Below are 17,759 nucleotides of genomic sequence, written 5' to 3'. Positions count from 1 at the left end.
AATTAGGCACTTCAACACAGTTTTTATCATACCATTCTAGCTTGATTTTCATTTTAATACTTTAGTCTTATTACCCAAATCATTCACAGAAGCATATATATTTGAGGAGTCTTGGGATCCTACCACTGCGTGTTGATCTCTGTCTTCCACAATTGTAACTGAAAAGGTAGAAGGTAGAACACCTCTGTGACCTTGTTTGCCAAAACGTAGATTTGTAATTTCCCATCTAGAGGATACCTCCAGAAGCTCCCAGTATCAAGGACAGAACAGAAATTGAGAAATTATTCCATCTTCTCAGTTCTGAATGCCTGCAGCTTCCAAGCAGGGACCACAGAGATCCTAAAGCAGTCTCCTTCTTACAGGCCTCAGCTGTTTTTCTTACTCTCACAGCAGTCACAGAAAACTTGCTTGGACATCTTAGTGAGAGATCAGTCAGACCTCTCTATGCATCAGGAAGTTTCCTCATGCCCAGCATTCTGTAGTTTGTACTAGAGAAGCTATCATGTTGTGATACAAAACTATGAAGATATTTTTGAAGGAAAAAATTGCTTCTACCCAAAGTCCAGCGTGGATGGAATTTCTCTCAGCAACATATCTTCAATGTGAGAGCCTCCTGGGTCTGAGATCTCAAGTTTGAATTCAATATCTTGCATCAAAAATGCCTGACTCTTTTTACTGACTGAAAAGTACAGGACACTAATGATCTTTCCTCAGACACCTTCTGACAATTAATAAAATAGGCTCCTAATTAAGACACCCATAAACAATGCTAAAACCTACCATATTACAGTTTAAAATATATTTCACACACAATTTATATATAGTATGTTTGCTGTCTGCCTAGTATTTATTCAAAACCCTTTCTCACTGCAGCTGGGAATGCTGTTTCTAACCACCAAAGGCAAGTGCAAAACACTGGGGATGTAGAACAATTGGCATTGTTAAAGGTAACAGGGAGAGCTTTCATCCAAAACATACTACGTATCCCACAGATGCTGGTTATCTCCCAGTGCTGGAACTGATAAATGATGTACAACACGAGTGAATGCTGAGGCACAGCTGCACAGAGAAAAGGGAATCTAAGAGGAATTCCTTGACAGCAAGAAACAACTCATTTTATGAAGAGAGCAGGTATGGCATTTATTTTTCCTTTGCACATCTGTCTTCCTATTTTCTAAAATGGGGGACTTGTTTTTGACTCTCTCAGGGTGCTCTGTTTCAAGACAGAGTCTTGGTCATGACAACACAAACCCCTTGTTTCTTTGTGGCCAGGGTGGATTTACATAGGTATAGATGGTGATCAAGAGCATGTAAAGCTGGTCTTGTAAAGGTGTTCCACTCTTTGAGAAAGCAGTGTGCACATTCAAAAGGGGTTCTGTGATTCAACATACCTTCCTGATATCCCATCATCCTAGTTTTCCTTTTTTCACTTTATCTGCTCATGTATTTTTCTCAGTTTCAAAGTGTCTGCGTTGTCCTAAAGAGCATCTTTGTTGTTTTGAAAGGCAGTATAGGTTTTCCAGACTGCTGATTTTGGCTGAGGTGGAGTTAATTTTCTTCACGTTTGCTAGTATGGGGCTATGTTTTGGATTCGTGCTGAACAGAGAGTTAATAATATAGAGATGTTTTTGTTATTGCTGCACAGGGCTTACACAGAGCCAAGGCCTTTTCTGCTTTTTGCCACACTGGCAAGGAAGTTCGTGGTGCAAGGGAGGTTGGGAGGAGATGCAGCCAGGACAGCTGAACCTAACTGACCCAAGGGATATTCTACACCATATGAAATTATGCTTAATATATAAAGTGGGGGGAAGAAAGAGTAAAGGGGGACACATTTGGAGTGTAGCTGCTCACAGGAAGCAATGAATTAATTCCTTGTTTTACTTTGCTTGTATGTGTGGCTTTTGCTTTCCCTATTAAATCGTCTTTGTCTCAACATGCAAGTTTTCAAGCTTTTACTCTTTCAGTTCACTCCCCAATCCCACTGGTGGAGGAATGAGCAAGTGATGCGTGGGGCTCGGTTGCTGGCTGGGGTTAAACCATGACACCAGACTAACCTACCTCATATATTGAACTGTGTAAAGAACATTTGCAACTAATTGAAAACACGTATACAATTCACAGATGAATGCCTCAGTCATTATCTTTCAATTATGAATCTTGGCTCGCTCTATTCTTCAATATCTGGTTTTGAAACCACCTTCAAATCCTGACCTGTAAGCTCAGCAGCTTGTGTAAGATCTGGAAGATAAAGAACACTTTTGGCTCTGCATTATGTCAGATCCTATTTATGGGGAAACATAAAAATTATAGTCTAAAGTGACTACAGTGAGGCACCTATTTAATAGAATAGGTATAATTTTATCAGAAAAACCAGAGTTTGAAAGCAGAAATCAAAGAATTTGCAATATATTATTCCATGCTCTGATCTAGTTCCAGCAATAATAGGAGAATCTTTAAAAGAAATCATAGTCCTTTATCCACTTTTCTCTTAGGTTCTGAACCACTGACGGAGTCAGAGTGACTCACTGACACTGATCCTGGAGTCACTGAGGATGTTTTAAACTCATCACAGTGTAGATGACAGTAGATACATTTTAAGTGGTATCATCCAGCAACCATGAGAACATGAAGACTTGAATACCTTCAAAAATTGTTTGTTTTAGCAGTCTTACTGCTGATGTTAAAGGGTTGTTTTGTTTGGGGTTTTTTAAGTGTTTCTCTTTAGGCAATTGCTAATAGATATGTGTGAATGTTCTAATGAAAAAATTTTTTATTTATTTTTTTTAAGTTTTGTTGAAAGCAATATGAATAGGTGGAGAAATCTAACTATTCACAAATTGTTTTGTTTTACACAGGAAGGAAAAATACTTTTATATCATAAAAGTGTTATTCTTTAACAATTTTAAGTTTTATTTACTTACTTGTTCAAGTTTTAGTTATTTGATTGAAGTGACCTATTACCATTACCCCTCCTACCCTGGATGCAATAAGGGTCATGTTTGAACTGTAAAAGACTGGAGTGAAAACTCTTTTACCTAGGAAAACGATCATGAAGGGACCTGGGAAGAGTAATCAGTATCTATGTCTGCTCTTTCTCTTACAGTGGAGTCACGTTTTTATCCTTACATCCCAAAGAGGATAGAGCTTTGAAGATTTTTTTTTTTTGCGTCTGGGATGCATCTTACTCTTTCCTTCCACAGTGGTGGTACAAAGTCCACCTCACCACAGTATTTATGTTGATGATACAGTAAAGAAAATCAAACAATGAGTGAAAGCTTTATGGCCAGTGTGAAGGATGAAATATTTCCAGGCAGACAGAATGGGATAGGGAAGGTTGTTTGCATGTTTTCCTGTGGACTATGACATGAAATTACAAATATAACAGAATAAGCAACAAAATTTTATGTTTCACTGTTGTTTTCCGTAGTCTGACCCCAGAATTATCCCTCCTGTGGAAGAAAACTGAGTTGCATTTTCCTTTGCAAAACTGCTTTTCTTCATGCTGCCTGCCTGGCTGTGCTTAGTCTTCAGTTGGATAACTCAATTTACTTGCTTATGAGATACATACTAGCCACAAATATTCATTCTCTGTGCCTCTTCAAGAATGTAAAGAAATACACACATTCCCCTTTATCAATTTGTTAAAGAACAGGATGGTTCAGTCACCCCACTGTAAGCTTATTTGTCTAGAAACTTTAGTATATCGCAGTACACAGAAAATGTAGAACTGATACTACAAGTGCATTTATGAAAAACACATTTGGTAAGAGTGCCCACAGTGAATAGGATATAATCCCACTCTTCCTACGGAAGCCAAATACATCCATCAGCAGAGTTCAGTCTAATGCCAGTGTACACAAATTGAATCCTTTGTCTATTTCCCTAGAAATAGACTGATGTAAGTCACCAAAAGAAATAGAAGTCATTGCCTTTTCAGTCTGTCAGATCAACGATCCATGAATGAGGAAGCATTCATGCCAAGAATTAGAATAGATTGGAGATCTGTTTCTTTTGTCTTCAGTGTACTTGAAAAATAGAGCCCATTATGGAGATTTGTGTATGCATTGGATTTCTTGTTATATTTTGGTTTTTTTCTGGTATAAATCCTTTTTTTCTCAAGACTTTCTTGTATGCAAGCACAGAATTAATATAGCAGTGCGGTTATAAAGGAGATATTGAAGTATGTCAAATGTACACAATATTTTAAATATGAAGTGCATTTTACCAGCTTTATAGGTGCAGTTTTATGTACAATTATTTCAATGATTTACTACAAATCAGATCTTATACTTGCACAACACATACATTTGAGTGTAACTGAGGTTAACCAAGTAAGATGAGAGACGAGGAAAACTCTCAGGTAAGATAAGACTGTCTTTTAATAAGTTCAACCATGATTGCTTTTCTGCTGTGACGTAACAGATCCAGGACATGTAAGATTACTTCTGAATAGCAAGAACTCTCAGTTAAACAAAAAAATTGAATACTCAGTATAGACAAGATGATAATGAATAAAGCAATTTGGAATGAAAACTGTTGCTCTTTGGTTTTTCCAGTTTTACCAGACTACTGACTGTAATCTTTCTTAGATTTTGGTTTTCAAAGGTACTCTTGGATTGTGTTGTCTCTATTACATTGGATAGACAAATTTTCTCATTGTGATTCAGTTTGTTACATGCCATTTACCAAATCCAGGGAAAACTGTAGTCTTGAGGATACTTACATATGACTGTTTCAGTAAGGAAAAGGGATTCCTTATATGCTCGTGTCCTCTCCTTTTAAGAATAATTTATGAAATGAATAGCCAGAAGTAGTGACAGTTGAAGTTCAAACATTCATGATTAATAAAGTTGTTGAAAATTCAACAATAATTTCCTGTGAATATAGAAAGGCTACTTTGTTCTTTTTGTGTTTAAGGCTTTGAAAACTGTACTGGTTCTTTTAAAAACACCAAGGAATCATAGACTATCCAGTTGAAGTCAAGGAGTATCGTAGAAAGAGGAAAAAGTGGAGGAAAAAATTTGAAATGTAAGATTGATAGTCAATACAGTTTTATGTGTGTGATCTTTATGGCAAAAAGCATTAAGCCACAGTAAAACAATGTTGATGACATGGCTTGGCTGCTGTAGGACATTTATTATCTGATTCCCAAGAATGCCATGGTAGACTCACTGGGACGTTAAATTTAATTACTCCTGTTTCAGATAAAATCGAGAGAAAAAAGTGGGTAGGAAATAATAAAAGTGTCTTCGAAGACCACAGATGCTATAAACAATTGTGAAGCTGATGTTAACCTTCAAACTATACAATGCATTGTAAACTGATCAAGTTGTTTCTTTTTTTAATACTAAAGATAACAAATATTATTTCATATGTGGGTGTGTATAAACATACAGTACAGAACAATAAAATATGCTTTATGAATTTGAGCTGCTGACCTTAAGTAGAGGTTAATAAAGTTGACTGATAACTGCAAATGGAAAATATGGTCAGATCAAAGGTACAAATACAGTGCTTAAGTTTCTATACAACTTCCAAAATTATGGATTAATTCCAAAGCATAGAAAATATTTTTCATATACCTTTTCTGGAAATAGGTTTTAGAACAAAATAACACATCAGTCTTTAGTAATTATGATTTGATTTTTATAAGTGTATGAAGAATAAAGTGTATGAAAAATGGAATTTAGACATCACTTCTGTGATGTAAAAAAAGCAAAAATCAATATAATTCTACTTTAAATTTTTTTATGTTCCTTATAGTCGCTATTTATTCCACTTTAATATCTTTGATCTTAATTCTTGAAGAAAATCCAAAACTGTAGTGAATTTAGAAATCAGACCTTCATACTAATCCCTAATTGGCTCATTGAAGTGATTTCAAACTTCTGTCTCCATGTCAGATTCATGCATTTCAGTGTTATTGGTAATGAGATATCTATAAGAATCTCTCTGTTGGTAGGCATTGGTTACATAAAAATTAATTTAATTTCACTAATATGAAGAGAGCACTGCATCACTGAGCCATAGACTCTCCAAAAGTGAATGTTTTTATCAGAAATCTATAACATTTCTTACAGATGCTCATACGTGTATGTTTAGTATCCAAAAAAAAAAAAAAAGGAAGAAAATTTTTATCACACCAATAGTGTAAAATGTAATGGGTCAAATACTCTAGATTTTTCTCAAGGAATCTCGAGTATGATTTCTATTGCAGATATCAATTCACTCTTGTTCTTCAGTTTAAAGGAAGACATGTAATATGTCAGTAACATAATTTTGTTATAGAAAGATCATTATGTTCTGTGGCCCATGTAAATCTGCCTAAAATTGAAAGTCCAGACAACCTGGAAAGTGAGATCACTTGTAATGAGCCACATGAACAGCTACTTTCACTTCTCACTCTTGCAGAAATACTGTAGTTGACATTGTTTCAGCATAAGAACTCCATCAAAAAATTCAGATTTCATTTTACAGTTAGCTAGGAATGATATTGAGAAAGAAGTGGAATAGTTGGAAAACTAGTTGGTAAGATTTTAGCACTACCTGGCAAGGCTTTTTGCCATGACATCACTACATTATTGTGCAAGCAAAGACTGGATTGGAGTTTCAAACCTTTGCTTTTGGAAAATCTCCTATGTGTATCTGAGACAATCTAGAAGACTACCCCCATTTTTTCAGGAGGTAATTTTTTGGAAGACTGTGCAGCCAAGATATGAGAGCATGTGATGCAAATATTATTCATCTATTTTTTACTGGATATCTTGAACACTGGATAAAGTAGCTAAAACAGTAAACTCAGTGTTAGCTATGTAGGCCTCCAAAGCAGAAACAGTGTTCCAGAAATCTCAGTGCTGATGAAATTAGACTGCTAGCAAACCATACAGATAATTTTGATGTCTCTGTGTGACCCATATCACAATATCTGACACAAATAACCTTGAGCTATGGTGGTTATTTCTACTAGTACAATATTGATACTATTTCAAAGCTTGCTTAGTCAAGGTGTTTTAAAATGGTAGAAAGAGAAATAGAGGAAACAGAACAACTGTGATCAACACTTGTAAAAGCAGAGGAGAAATACTTGTTTCATTGAAAACTTTGCCCAAATCTTGTATTAAGACATAACTTATTATAGAATTGGAAACAAAAATAACTGTGTTGCACTTTTAATTTAATTTAATTTTACATATTTATTCTACATTTTTCTTTCTTTGCTTAGAAAGTAAAACTCTGAAGTGCCAGTGTATAAAATGAGTGGAGATGTGTATTACCTGTGTCGTCCAAGTGAAAGAAACAAAACAATTTCCATAGCTAATAATTCATAAGCTTCCCATAGCATAATTTCAGTTACATAAAAGGGACATTTTATTTACTAAGTTTTCTTTGACATTTGAGTTCAGTTATTGCCATGGCAGAAGACAAACTGATTAGGTCATTTGCATCATCTAAATGGAATTCTGAGTAATATCATTCAGTAGGTCACTGAGAACAGAAAACTGATTGTATCCCATCAAATCAGGCTTTATAATCAAGCGAATAATACTTGGAATGTATCATTAGTCTATACAGATACAAAGTCTGATTGGCTGATATTCAGATAAGGAATCTGGACTTTGAATTTTAAAAGGATGCTTAAGAGGGGGATAAACACTAAGAAAGAGGAGGAGAAAAACACCTTTGAAATGAATCCATGTTTGCAACCAAACTTATTACTGTTAGACTGATTTGAGATCACCTTTAAATATCTTATGATGCAGCCAATAAAATACACCCACATTTCAAGAGGAACAGTAGGGCTTACTCTCCAAACCAGCCTTAAACAAACTTGTATAGAAATACTTAACTTTGGCTGCCTGAAGCACTTGACATTCAGTCAGCCCCAAATGGCTCCAGTTAGTCCAAACTCTAAAATGCACTTTAATTTAAAATGTATACCAGCACTGGAGATATGTTGAATCTGTTGAGTATTAAGTTAGCCTTTGTCAGCAGAACATTGCAGGGATTTAAACGTGTTTTAACAAATTACCTTCACTGAGAACACCAACTTGACCTGAATCTCCTGCGTTATAAAATTCAGCATGATCAAAAAAAAAAAAAAAAAAAAGTACAGTGACAGTCTAGGTTAGACTCTTTTGGAATTGTAATGTTTTCGCTTTTAATATAACTGGCAAGAGTTTCAAGAAACTGGAGCATACCTTTTATTGAACGGAATATGAAAGAATCCTGAGAATAATACTGTGTTTAACGTCTATACTACAAGGAACATATATTCACATATATCTGTATATCTTGCCTTAGGCCAGTGTCAAAGAAGAGAGGTTATTCAATCCAGTACGGTACTGAGTAATCTGGCTGTGATCCAGCAAAGCACTCAACTATGTTTTTAAATTTAAGTACATGGATCATGCCACTAACTTCAATGGGATTATCCTTAAAGATAAACTAACCTTAAATGCTTTGCTGGATCACAGCCACGGTGCTCAATATTGGGTGAATGCAAATCCAATCTGACAGGAGAGTTTTCATTTCTGTGTTTCCAGTGAAGGCTCACAAAATAGATAAAAAGTGTTTTTCAGAATAGAGAGTTTATATGATAACCAGACTGAATAGGTTCAGAAGGGTGGGATGATTAATAAATCATGGGATGCTTGTGCTCAAAAGAACAAACAAACCAGCAAACGAAAAACATACTTTGGCTTTCCAAGGTTCAGATAATTGGGTTTTTTTCATTTAACATAATGACTGAGTATGGATGGGGATACAGATAAAGCAGAAATAACCAAGTGAAAGGGTGGAGATAGAGGCATACAATGTTCCCTATCTTCCTTTGTCAAATTTCTTTCCTGATTATAGCTGTGGCTTCCATTACTTTGATAACTGAAAAAAACCCAAAAAGTCTCTAATTTTAAGCATATATAAATACCCTCACAGAATACACATCAATTGATATCAGACAATAGAGTCTATCTAATTAGACATAAGTGACATTCTTATAGGATTGATGTTGTTCCACCTTAAAATATCAGGAAAGTAAGCTTAGGAAACAAAGAATATTTCAAAAAGCAAAAGTAAACCTGTGCTTTTCAGCATTATATATTAAGATTATTAAATTTGTCATTGGTATGCAAGTTTTGAACTTACTGAAGGAAGACAGAGGAACCATGCTTGTCTCTCAAAAGTGAAGGAAGTGAAAAGAACCTATCATTTGTACACTTCCACAACTCACCTATTCTTGATGTGCAGCAAGAAAGGTTTGTCCTCAGTTTTTGTTTGCTTGTTCATTATTTTTAGGTCAAGTTGTCAACTAATTGGGCAAACCTGAAAATTTGTCTTTAAATAGCAGCTGTCACAACAACTACACTCAGATAGTGCAATGGGCTATGCAACACTGTTTCATCAGGGTGATTATATAACTTGAACAAATATGTGGTAACTGCAGCATCCTGGACAACCTGACTGCCAAAATGACAGCCAAGTCACATGAAGCTTCCTGTAAAAAAGAAAAAGAGAACATGTCTCTTAAAATACCATACAAAAACCTAGGGCTGCTTCAGCAAACTTGGCCACATGTGGCTTTCTCAAAGGCTTGAATCATATTTAAAAATAATACGCAATACACACAATAGGGCTCCATATTTCAAGGGAAATAATTAAAGACAGCATCACACTTTCTAGCTAAATGCTCTCGTTGTAGCAATGGGCAGCTCTGGCAAAAGTCTGCCACAGTGCACCCTGAAGTACAATCAAATCAAACTGATAAAGAATTCTATCAGAGGTTACTGAACATGAAACACTTTTGAACTACAAAGTGCCCAAGCAACTCAGCATGTGTACATTTTTTTCCCCCCTAGGTTTATCTTATTCCCACAATTCAACTTCTCACCTTTTCATCATATCCATCAATTTCTTCCTTGTTGAGAAACAATTGTATCCTAGGAATCTCTTGAACTCATCTATACCCTTTTCTTCTTGAACCTTGAACCTTGTTCTGTGGCTTTATTATTTTTATAGAAACCATGCTCTAATTTTCTATTTACTCCTAGATTCTTAATGTAAAAAGATGTTCTTCACAACCAGAATCTGTCACCAGCACCTATCAGGTTCTTTCATAAACTAGAAAGCTTTTGATTCACCTCTTGAAATTTGAAGAATGCTCTCTTGTTATGCAGATACATTTTATGTCTTCACCAAATATACATAACGTTTTAAGACATGTTTTCTTAGCTACATTCCCATAGATCTACCTTTTCAACTACCTAATCAAGTCAGATAAAACTATAAACACTGAACTGCCTGATATCTGGTTTCCATCATACCTAGATTTTTATCTCTCCATTTAAGAAGCAAATAGATAAAAGGTTACTAGTTGTATGCAGTATAGGAATTCATTACCTAGACTTCTGAAATGCCTTTGCAATTTTTTACAAAAATTTAATTTTGTTTGACTGAAAATTCCACTTGGTTCTAATATGTGGAAATATTTTAATCTGTAGTTCATTGATCCCTAACTCAAATCAAGAGATACTTACACTTTCAAAGTCCACTTTCCTTTCACCTGCAAAAATCACTGCAGTGACTGTAATGGATCTTTTCCTGGGAGGCAAGTGTCCTTCAGGAAATTCATCAGCAGAACTAGAATTGTTTAGGAACTTCATCAAAGAGACTGAGAATTTAAGGCATTTGGAAAGATAATTTTTTTTCTGGGGTTAGACTTAATTCTGGACTAAGGTATTTTGGTGGAGTTCTCCACTGGTTTTTGACTATTGTAATGCCCTGATGAGGCCCCCAGCAGCTAGTACAGCTTAGGGTGATCTTGAGATCAGTCCTTTATCCAAGCTCTTGGTTTGTTTGATCAAATCTGTTTGTTAGCATTACATTGATGCTAACTCAGGTTTTCAGCACTTAAGCAAACTCCTTTACAAAGTCACTGCTCAGTGTTCACAATATCCACACACAACAATTGAGCTCTTGATTTTGAACCCAGAATATCACATTGGCAGGCTGGTTTACTCAAACTGAAGGTGCTCATTAACTCTAGAGAGAAGTCTCCAGCTGTGAATATGAATAAAGTTAAGATAAAAATGAGAGTTAAAGCCTGAGTTTACACTTCACTGGGAAAAGAGGAACTCATAATTTTTACCGTTTATCTTTTCGATTCACGAAGAAAATGAACAGAAAAAATGTCACACAGAGAATGGAAGCATGTTTAGGCAGAGAAAAGTAGAATATTTATTTTACTGGTATATGAATATGTTTGATACAGACTTCTCTCTGTGTCAGTCTTGTTCGGTGAATTTGTTACTGCAGTGTAGTTCCTCTAACCTCAGTAGCAAAATTAAAATAAAGCTCCATTCTCAAGAAAACTAATAAATGCCATCCATTCTGAGAGGCAGTGGAGATATTTATATTTAACTTCTGTTTTGAATTAATAATAATGGCCAGTCTTCGCGAGCGAAGATCCGGGGAAGGTTTTTACACCTTCCAGCCTGCACATTGGATTTTTTTTTTTTTTTTTTTTAGGTGAGACACAGTGTGCGCGGAACTGAGCCCACCCTTTAATCCTAAGGTTCATCTGCCGGGGCCAAGCGAGCTTGGACGGTGGCAGCGAGGTCCTCAGGACGTAGGTGGGTTGCCTTTAAGGGCTAACGAGCCCCACCTACCCGGGAGTGGCCCTGACTGGGAATCGAACCCGGGTCTCTGCGGTGACAGCGCCGCGCCCTTACCACTAGACCACCAGGGGCTCCTGTTTTGAATTAGTGACTAAGCATAAGCACAACTTAAACTTCCATCTGCTGATAGATAAGTGCTTTAAAAACTGAGAAATGAGAACTTACATAGTAAATGTGATGTATTACCTACATGGTAATCTAATCAAAGTTACCCCATATTAAAAAGTGAAAGTGAGAGAAAATACAGTCATTGGATTTAATCCCTTCTTTGTATGTAGCTCAATGAGACGACATTGGTGTTTCAAGGGGTTAAGGTATCTACCTCTTTTTCCTTCTCTATAATCGTTCCTGTCATCTCCAATTGCTTCTTTTTCACTTCATGTTTGCCTGAATCTCTGTATAGCAATCCCACTTCTCTTGTGTCCACTCTGACACATCTGCTCTTGAAGGCAAATGCACATAAGAGTTTGTGAAAGCAAGGGATCAATAAACCTATTCGACTTGTCATGACAAAAAGACTTGTTTCTCTTGTTTTGTTGGTTTGGTTTTGTGCCTGTGTGTGTTTTGTTGGGGGGTTTTTTGTTGGTTTGTTGTTTTTGTGGGGTTTTTTTCTATCCAGGTTTAGTTTATTGAACTGATTTACTGCACAATGTTTTGATGGCTCAAGGTTGGGAAGGGTTGTACAGTGAGAAATGTTGAAGTAGCAGAGGGAAGGGATTATGCAGTCTCCTTTTTGAAGGTAGAAAGTTCTTAAGTCATTTGGGGTTTCTACATAACTACACCACTGGGATATGACAGTTTGGAAGGGGTAACAGGGAAATCTGATGTGGTATTGCTACATAAAAGCCTAACTTACCGTCTGACTTTATAAATACACCTTAAAAGTTGGATAATTTAGTTTTGCCTCCAAATATATTAACAAATTTTTCGAAGAATGATTCAACACTCAGCAAAGAATGTAAGACCCTGCCAACTTCTAAATCAAATGCCCAAAGTTAAATGGGATTGATACATGAATATTTATCATAACACATCTGTGAGTGCCTGGTGCAAAAAGAGGGATCTTGAAGTTTCTTCCAGGGCCCAATTTTTGTAGTCTATGAATAAGCTGAAGAGATTATTTTTGACCTTGTAGAACGAACAACTACAGAGGTAGGAATCTCTCACAGAGAATACTATGCCAGGAACCAATGTGCTTTTGCTGAGATATGAACACTTTTGCTACAAACAAAAATGTGACGCTGACTGTCTATCTGTATTCTGTGAAAGTATAAGATTTTAATGGAGTTTTGCTGACACAAAACTGGAATAACATAGTTCAAATCAGTCATGTGCTGAAAATGAGTGTCAACTTATACTAACACACTTTATTATATTATTCTCTACCCTCTTGTAATGGAATAAAAAATTATTAGCTTTTCTGAGCACTTATTTGCATTGAGAAACCACATTCAGCATGCTGCCTGTGTTGATACATAGATCTTATTCCCATTAGGTTAAAATTAATTCTACATCAATTAATTTGTATGGATTTGTTTTCCTCCTTTCCTGGTGTATTGTATTGCTCTAGTCTACAAAGAATATTATTTCCTGTCATGTGTTTTCATTTTTGGTTTTGTATAAGTCCCCCTACCCTTCATTAACATGCACATGGGCTAAGCTTTCTTTGACTTCAACTAACCCTCCTCAAACCTTCTGTTTATCTCTGCTTCAATTGCAAAGTTCCACAAAAACATTTCTTTCTTCTTTCCTCTGTAGTCAAAAGAGGTCTTCTCCATTCCCCTTAGCTTTGTTGGTGCAATTGCTGGGTAGAGCTACTTGAGCTGCCTCACAGAAAGACCCTTTGAGTTTTGTTTTGTTCACATTTGGGTTTCCTTTGCTAGAGGAAAACATAGGAAACCACTGTGCATTATGTGTCAGAGCACAGTCCCAATAGCACTATTATCATAAATGTTATATCTTGCAATTTTATCTGAAAGACAAGTCATTCTAAAATATATTTGGATACTGCACAGTCTGAGGGTACAATTGCATTAGCTTCAGTTTGGAAACAGACTGGAATTCAGACAACCTCTTAAAACATAAATGTGTATATTTCTTTGTAAGTAAAAGTTCAGATATTTATGATTTGAGGGTACAAAGGAGTTGATCTCTAGCTTAATGTAAAGCCTACTGAATCAGTGAGAACACTTCCTCTGGCAGCAGCTACTTTTGTAGCAGGTCCCTTGTGTAGCATCTGTCCTCCACTAATGACCTATGCCTTGTCCTCTGACTCAGCAAAGAAAAGGAATCTTAATTAACAGCTGATATAGGATGCAATCTTGCTAATCAGTGCTAAAAAACAGCACTTCAGTAAAAGATGTAAATGCATTTATAAAAGCAAGATGAAAATTATAGACCTTTACAGCTAATTTATCACTGTTTGCAGTTTCCAGTCCATGGCAAAAGCGATAACAATAAATATTTACCAAAGGAAAGGGAATCTGCATTTAGAGCATTTTAATAAATGTTTAAAAGAAAATCAGCATAGATCATTTGGCTTTGGCTATCACTTTTATTTTCTATCTATCTGTCTTTGATGGATGTTGTTCATGCTCTCTAGTTTACAGTAACAAGCAGGTTTTTAATTTTTCTATCTTCTTTCTCTGTGGTGCCAGGCTATGATGGATGGTGTGACAAAAAGATTCATCAGTAAATCCTAAATCCTGAATACAAATTAAATTAGTAATATAAGAAGCAGATTTGCATTCTCCTTTGACATTCTTGCAACTGCATCTGATACTCTCTTGGTTTTCCATTTTACTTGTTTTATCTTGATGATAATACTAACTCAGCACAGGGATATCTTGTATTTTGTTTTGAGTATATCAGCATGCAGTATGTAATTATTTGAGCTGCAGTGTTCGTATTTTTGTATTGAAGCAGCAGCAGCTGAATGATAGACAAGTATCTCAGAACCAAGGACTGGATTTCAAACCAACCACATTCCGCTCTCTAACCAGTATTTCTCAAACATCATGATACTGGGGTTCCAAGTACCATGTTGTTCTTAAAGACTAACTATTCATAACATATGAATCATGTGCTCCCAGTGATGCAATGGTAACAAGTTAATCAAGTGGTTAAAAGACAATCACAAGAAACTTCAGGGCCTTGGAAAAACTGGTTAAAGGGTCAGGAGAACAAGTGGCAGCTGGGCCCTAGTGCTAAACAAATCTATGGTTCTATTCTGTGTTCCAGTTTTTTGCTTTGACTCTCCTGAAGGGCAACATTCACCTTAACCATTGCTATCATCAAGGTTAGGATGTCTGAGTTCCTAAAAGGTCTGCTGCAGTTAAATGATTCCTTGGAATCCTTCTGAGATTCTCTATCCTCCATGTAGAGAAAACAAAGGTTTCTCAGTAGACAAAAAGAACAGTGACAGAGGAACTAAAGAAAATTTTGATTTTTTTTCTTCCATTGAAAATGCATTTTCTTTTACACGCAATTTCTACTTTAGAAAGGAATTTCATAGTTAGTTACTCTTGCGTGAGACCTCTGTTAGGCACAAGTGAACACATACACTCGCACATACACAGACACACACGAAGAAGGCTGTGATGCTGATGCTTTTCTGAAGGAAGAAATAACTTCAGGAACTTAAAATTGATATTTATAGAAGTCAGGGAAGATTAAATAAATTTATACAACTAAAAAGGTTACTAGTCTTACCTGTTGCATCATTGAATGTTTCAGTAAATGTAAAAGTTGTTGTTGGCAAAGAGAAGATGAAACAAAACTCTCTTGAGCCAGGAACAAAAAGATATCATGCCTGTGTTCTCATCAAGCAATGGTGATGCCTTTGGGAGTCAATGTGCTCTCAAAGGGACTATTGCAGTATCCATCTCAGTGGGAATATAACTTTTGTGAAACTAAAGCTTGAGCAGTGAATATTTGTAGAACACAGAACGGCAGAAACACATTACCAGGAAAATGAGACAAAATGGGTGAAATCTACAGGTTCATAGAGAACACTTTGGAAAGAAAAATAATTGATTTCTTGCACTTGAGAACTAATCCTCTTAAGATAGAGAGGAGGTAGAATGATTGTCTGCTTTAATTATAAGACCAAACACAAAAAGAGAAAAAAAAGAATGGAGAGGTGCAAAAGAAGACATGGAGATAATGGCTAGATGAAAAACTCAACATGAGCCAGCGGTGTGTGTTAACAACCCAGAAGGCCAAACAAATCCTTGGTTACATCAAAAGGAGCATGACTAGGAGGTTGAAGGAGGTGATTCTCCCCTTTTACTCTGCTCTTGTGAAACCCCACGTGGAGTACTGCATAGAGCTCTGGTGTCTCCAACATAAGACGGACATGGAATGATTGGAGAAAGTCCAGAGGAGGGCCATGAAGTTGATAAGAGGACTGGAGTACCTCCCCTAAGAAGACAAGCTGAAAAAGTTGGTACTGGTCATCCTGGAGAAGAGAAGGTTGCTTGGAAATCTCATAGCAACCTTCCAGTATCTGATGGGGGCCTACAGGGAAGCCCCAGAGGGACTCTTCATCGAAAACTGCAGTGATAGGACAATAAGTAATGGGTACAAACTGTAAAAGGGGAAATTCAAGTTAGATATTGGGAAAAAAATTTCCACTGTGAGGGTGGTGAGACACAGGAACAAGTTGCCCAGGGAGGTTGTGGATGCCCCAGCCCTGGCAGTGTTCAAAGCCAGATTGGATAAGGCCTTGAGCAACCCGATCTAGTTGGAGATGTTCCAGTTCATTGCAGGGGTCGTTGGGACTTGATGATCTTTAAGGTCCATTCTAACTGTTTAACATTCTATGAGGCACAGAAGGCACTTGATTTTAGAGTATCCTTGAAATGCAGAGGATACATAAGAGTATGGTCTAGGAAGCATACCAGGACACTTCAGAGCAATGAAACCACTAAGTCAGGGAAGGGAGTTTTGTTGTTTATTGGTTTTGTCTAATACTTCTCATGTAGTCTGACATATAGTCTGACAGCAATTTGCTTTCAAATATGAGCAAAGTGCCCATATGTGTAACACTCATACCTATCACAAATTCTTGAAAACACTTATTGTAAAGCTGAAAGAATTTCATCTTCAACCAGAGCTGCTGCAGGTGCCTAGGGAAGGCAAATCTTATTTCCAAGACCTAGTCTTTCTGGGAGCCTTGGTACCAAAGGATTATCAGAGTCACTAGGGAAGCTCATATTTTATGTGCCTCAGGCAGAGGCAAAGAATGTCCAGAGAGTGACTTATGGGATTTAAAGTCTGTAAAAGCTCTCACAGCAGTCCTGCAGTGTTCAAGCAGGGGTCCTCAATTAAATCTATGACATATTTTGTTCTTCCTGTGTTGAGTTTGTCACATTCACAGCTGATAATTTAGTCTAATTTGAACAAAACTTACAGATAAAATGCATTTTAATCAAATGTAGACTTGTAAATATTATTAGAGGTTTGTAAATATGATTAAAATGTATGAATTCTTTATTTTTTAACCATATGTATCATAGGGCCATAAAGAACAACTACATGTATCTCTCCTTTTTACTCTTCTAAGATATACCACAAGTGTGATTGTTTCTCAGTCCACAAAGCAAATTAGCAGTTTCTGACTTCCACTCTATGTACTCATGACTTGATAGTATTCAGTGTGAGTGAAGGAAACTGGGATGTCATATCTGAAAGCACATTTAGATGTTCCAGTTTGGGTGGAAAATAGCCATCATTCCAAGTAATGTTTGGAAAAAAACCAAACAACAATCTTTTTGTTTCACATTAACTCCAAAGACATAGCATGAACTGCTGTTATAAATAGCAGCAGTTACTGAAAATGCTGTGGAGTATATTACAAATGGATTTGAATTACTGTACCAGTGCTGTGTAAAAGGCCATATGACTATGTAAAAACCATGTTGGAAAATTAAAATCAGAGGAAAAGCTGTGGGATGAAAAACAAGCTATAATCACCAGTTCACCCATCCATTTCTGCCTCTTGAAGTTAAGAGCTTCTTAGTGAGGTGAAGATAAATAAATGCTAGAGAAGGAAAAGAGAAGAAAACAAATAGCATGCTAAAATAA

The 17,759-nt window shown here is 36.3% G+C and overlaps 1 protein-coding gene across 3 annotated transcripts in view; it reads left to right on the top strand.

Annotated features, from left to right (window-relative positions):
• The first annotated feature begins 1,020 nt into the window (after window positions 1-1,020).
• The window catches only part of CDH19 (cadherin 19), a 115,451-nt gene continuing 98,712 nt past the window's right edge, over window positions 1,021-17,759 (top strand). Inside the window, exon 1 of one of the 3 annotated variants that reach the window (XM_050323359.1) lies at window positions 1,021-1,131. Coding sequence is in view for 1 of the 3 variants with exons in the window: in XM_050323412.1 (XP_050179369.1) it covers window positions 1,119-1,131 (13 nt within the window). In the remaining 2 variants the exon portion in view is untranslated. The remainder of the gene's footprint in view (window positions 1,132-17,759) is intronic. The other 2 variants (XM_050323388.1, XM_050323412.1) reach the window with 2 other exon arrangements.

Source organism: Myiozetetes cayanensis, unplaced genomic scaffold (genome assembly GCF_022539395.1).
Source record: "Myiozetetes cayanensis isolate MyiCay16 unplaced genomic scaffold, myiCay2020 scf1, whole genome shotgun sequence".
Taxonomy (NCBI): Eukaryota; Metazoa; Chordata; class Aves; order Passeriformes; family Tyrannidae; genus Myiozetetes; species Myiozetetes cayanensis.
Note: the sequence above shows the minus strand (reverse complement) of the source record. Positions and strands in the feature narration are given on the sequence as shown.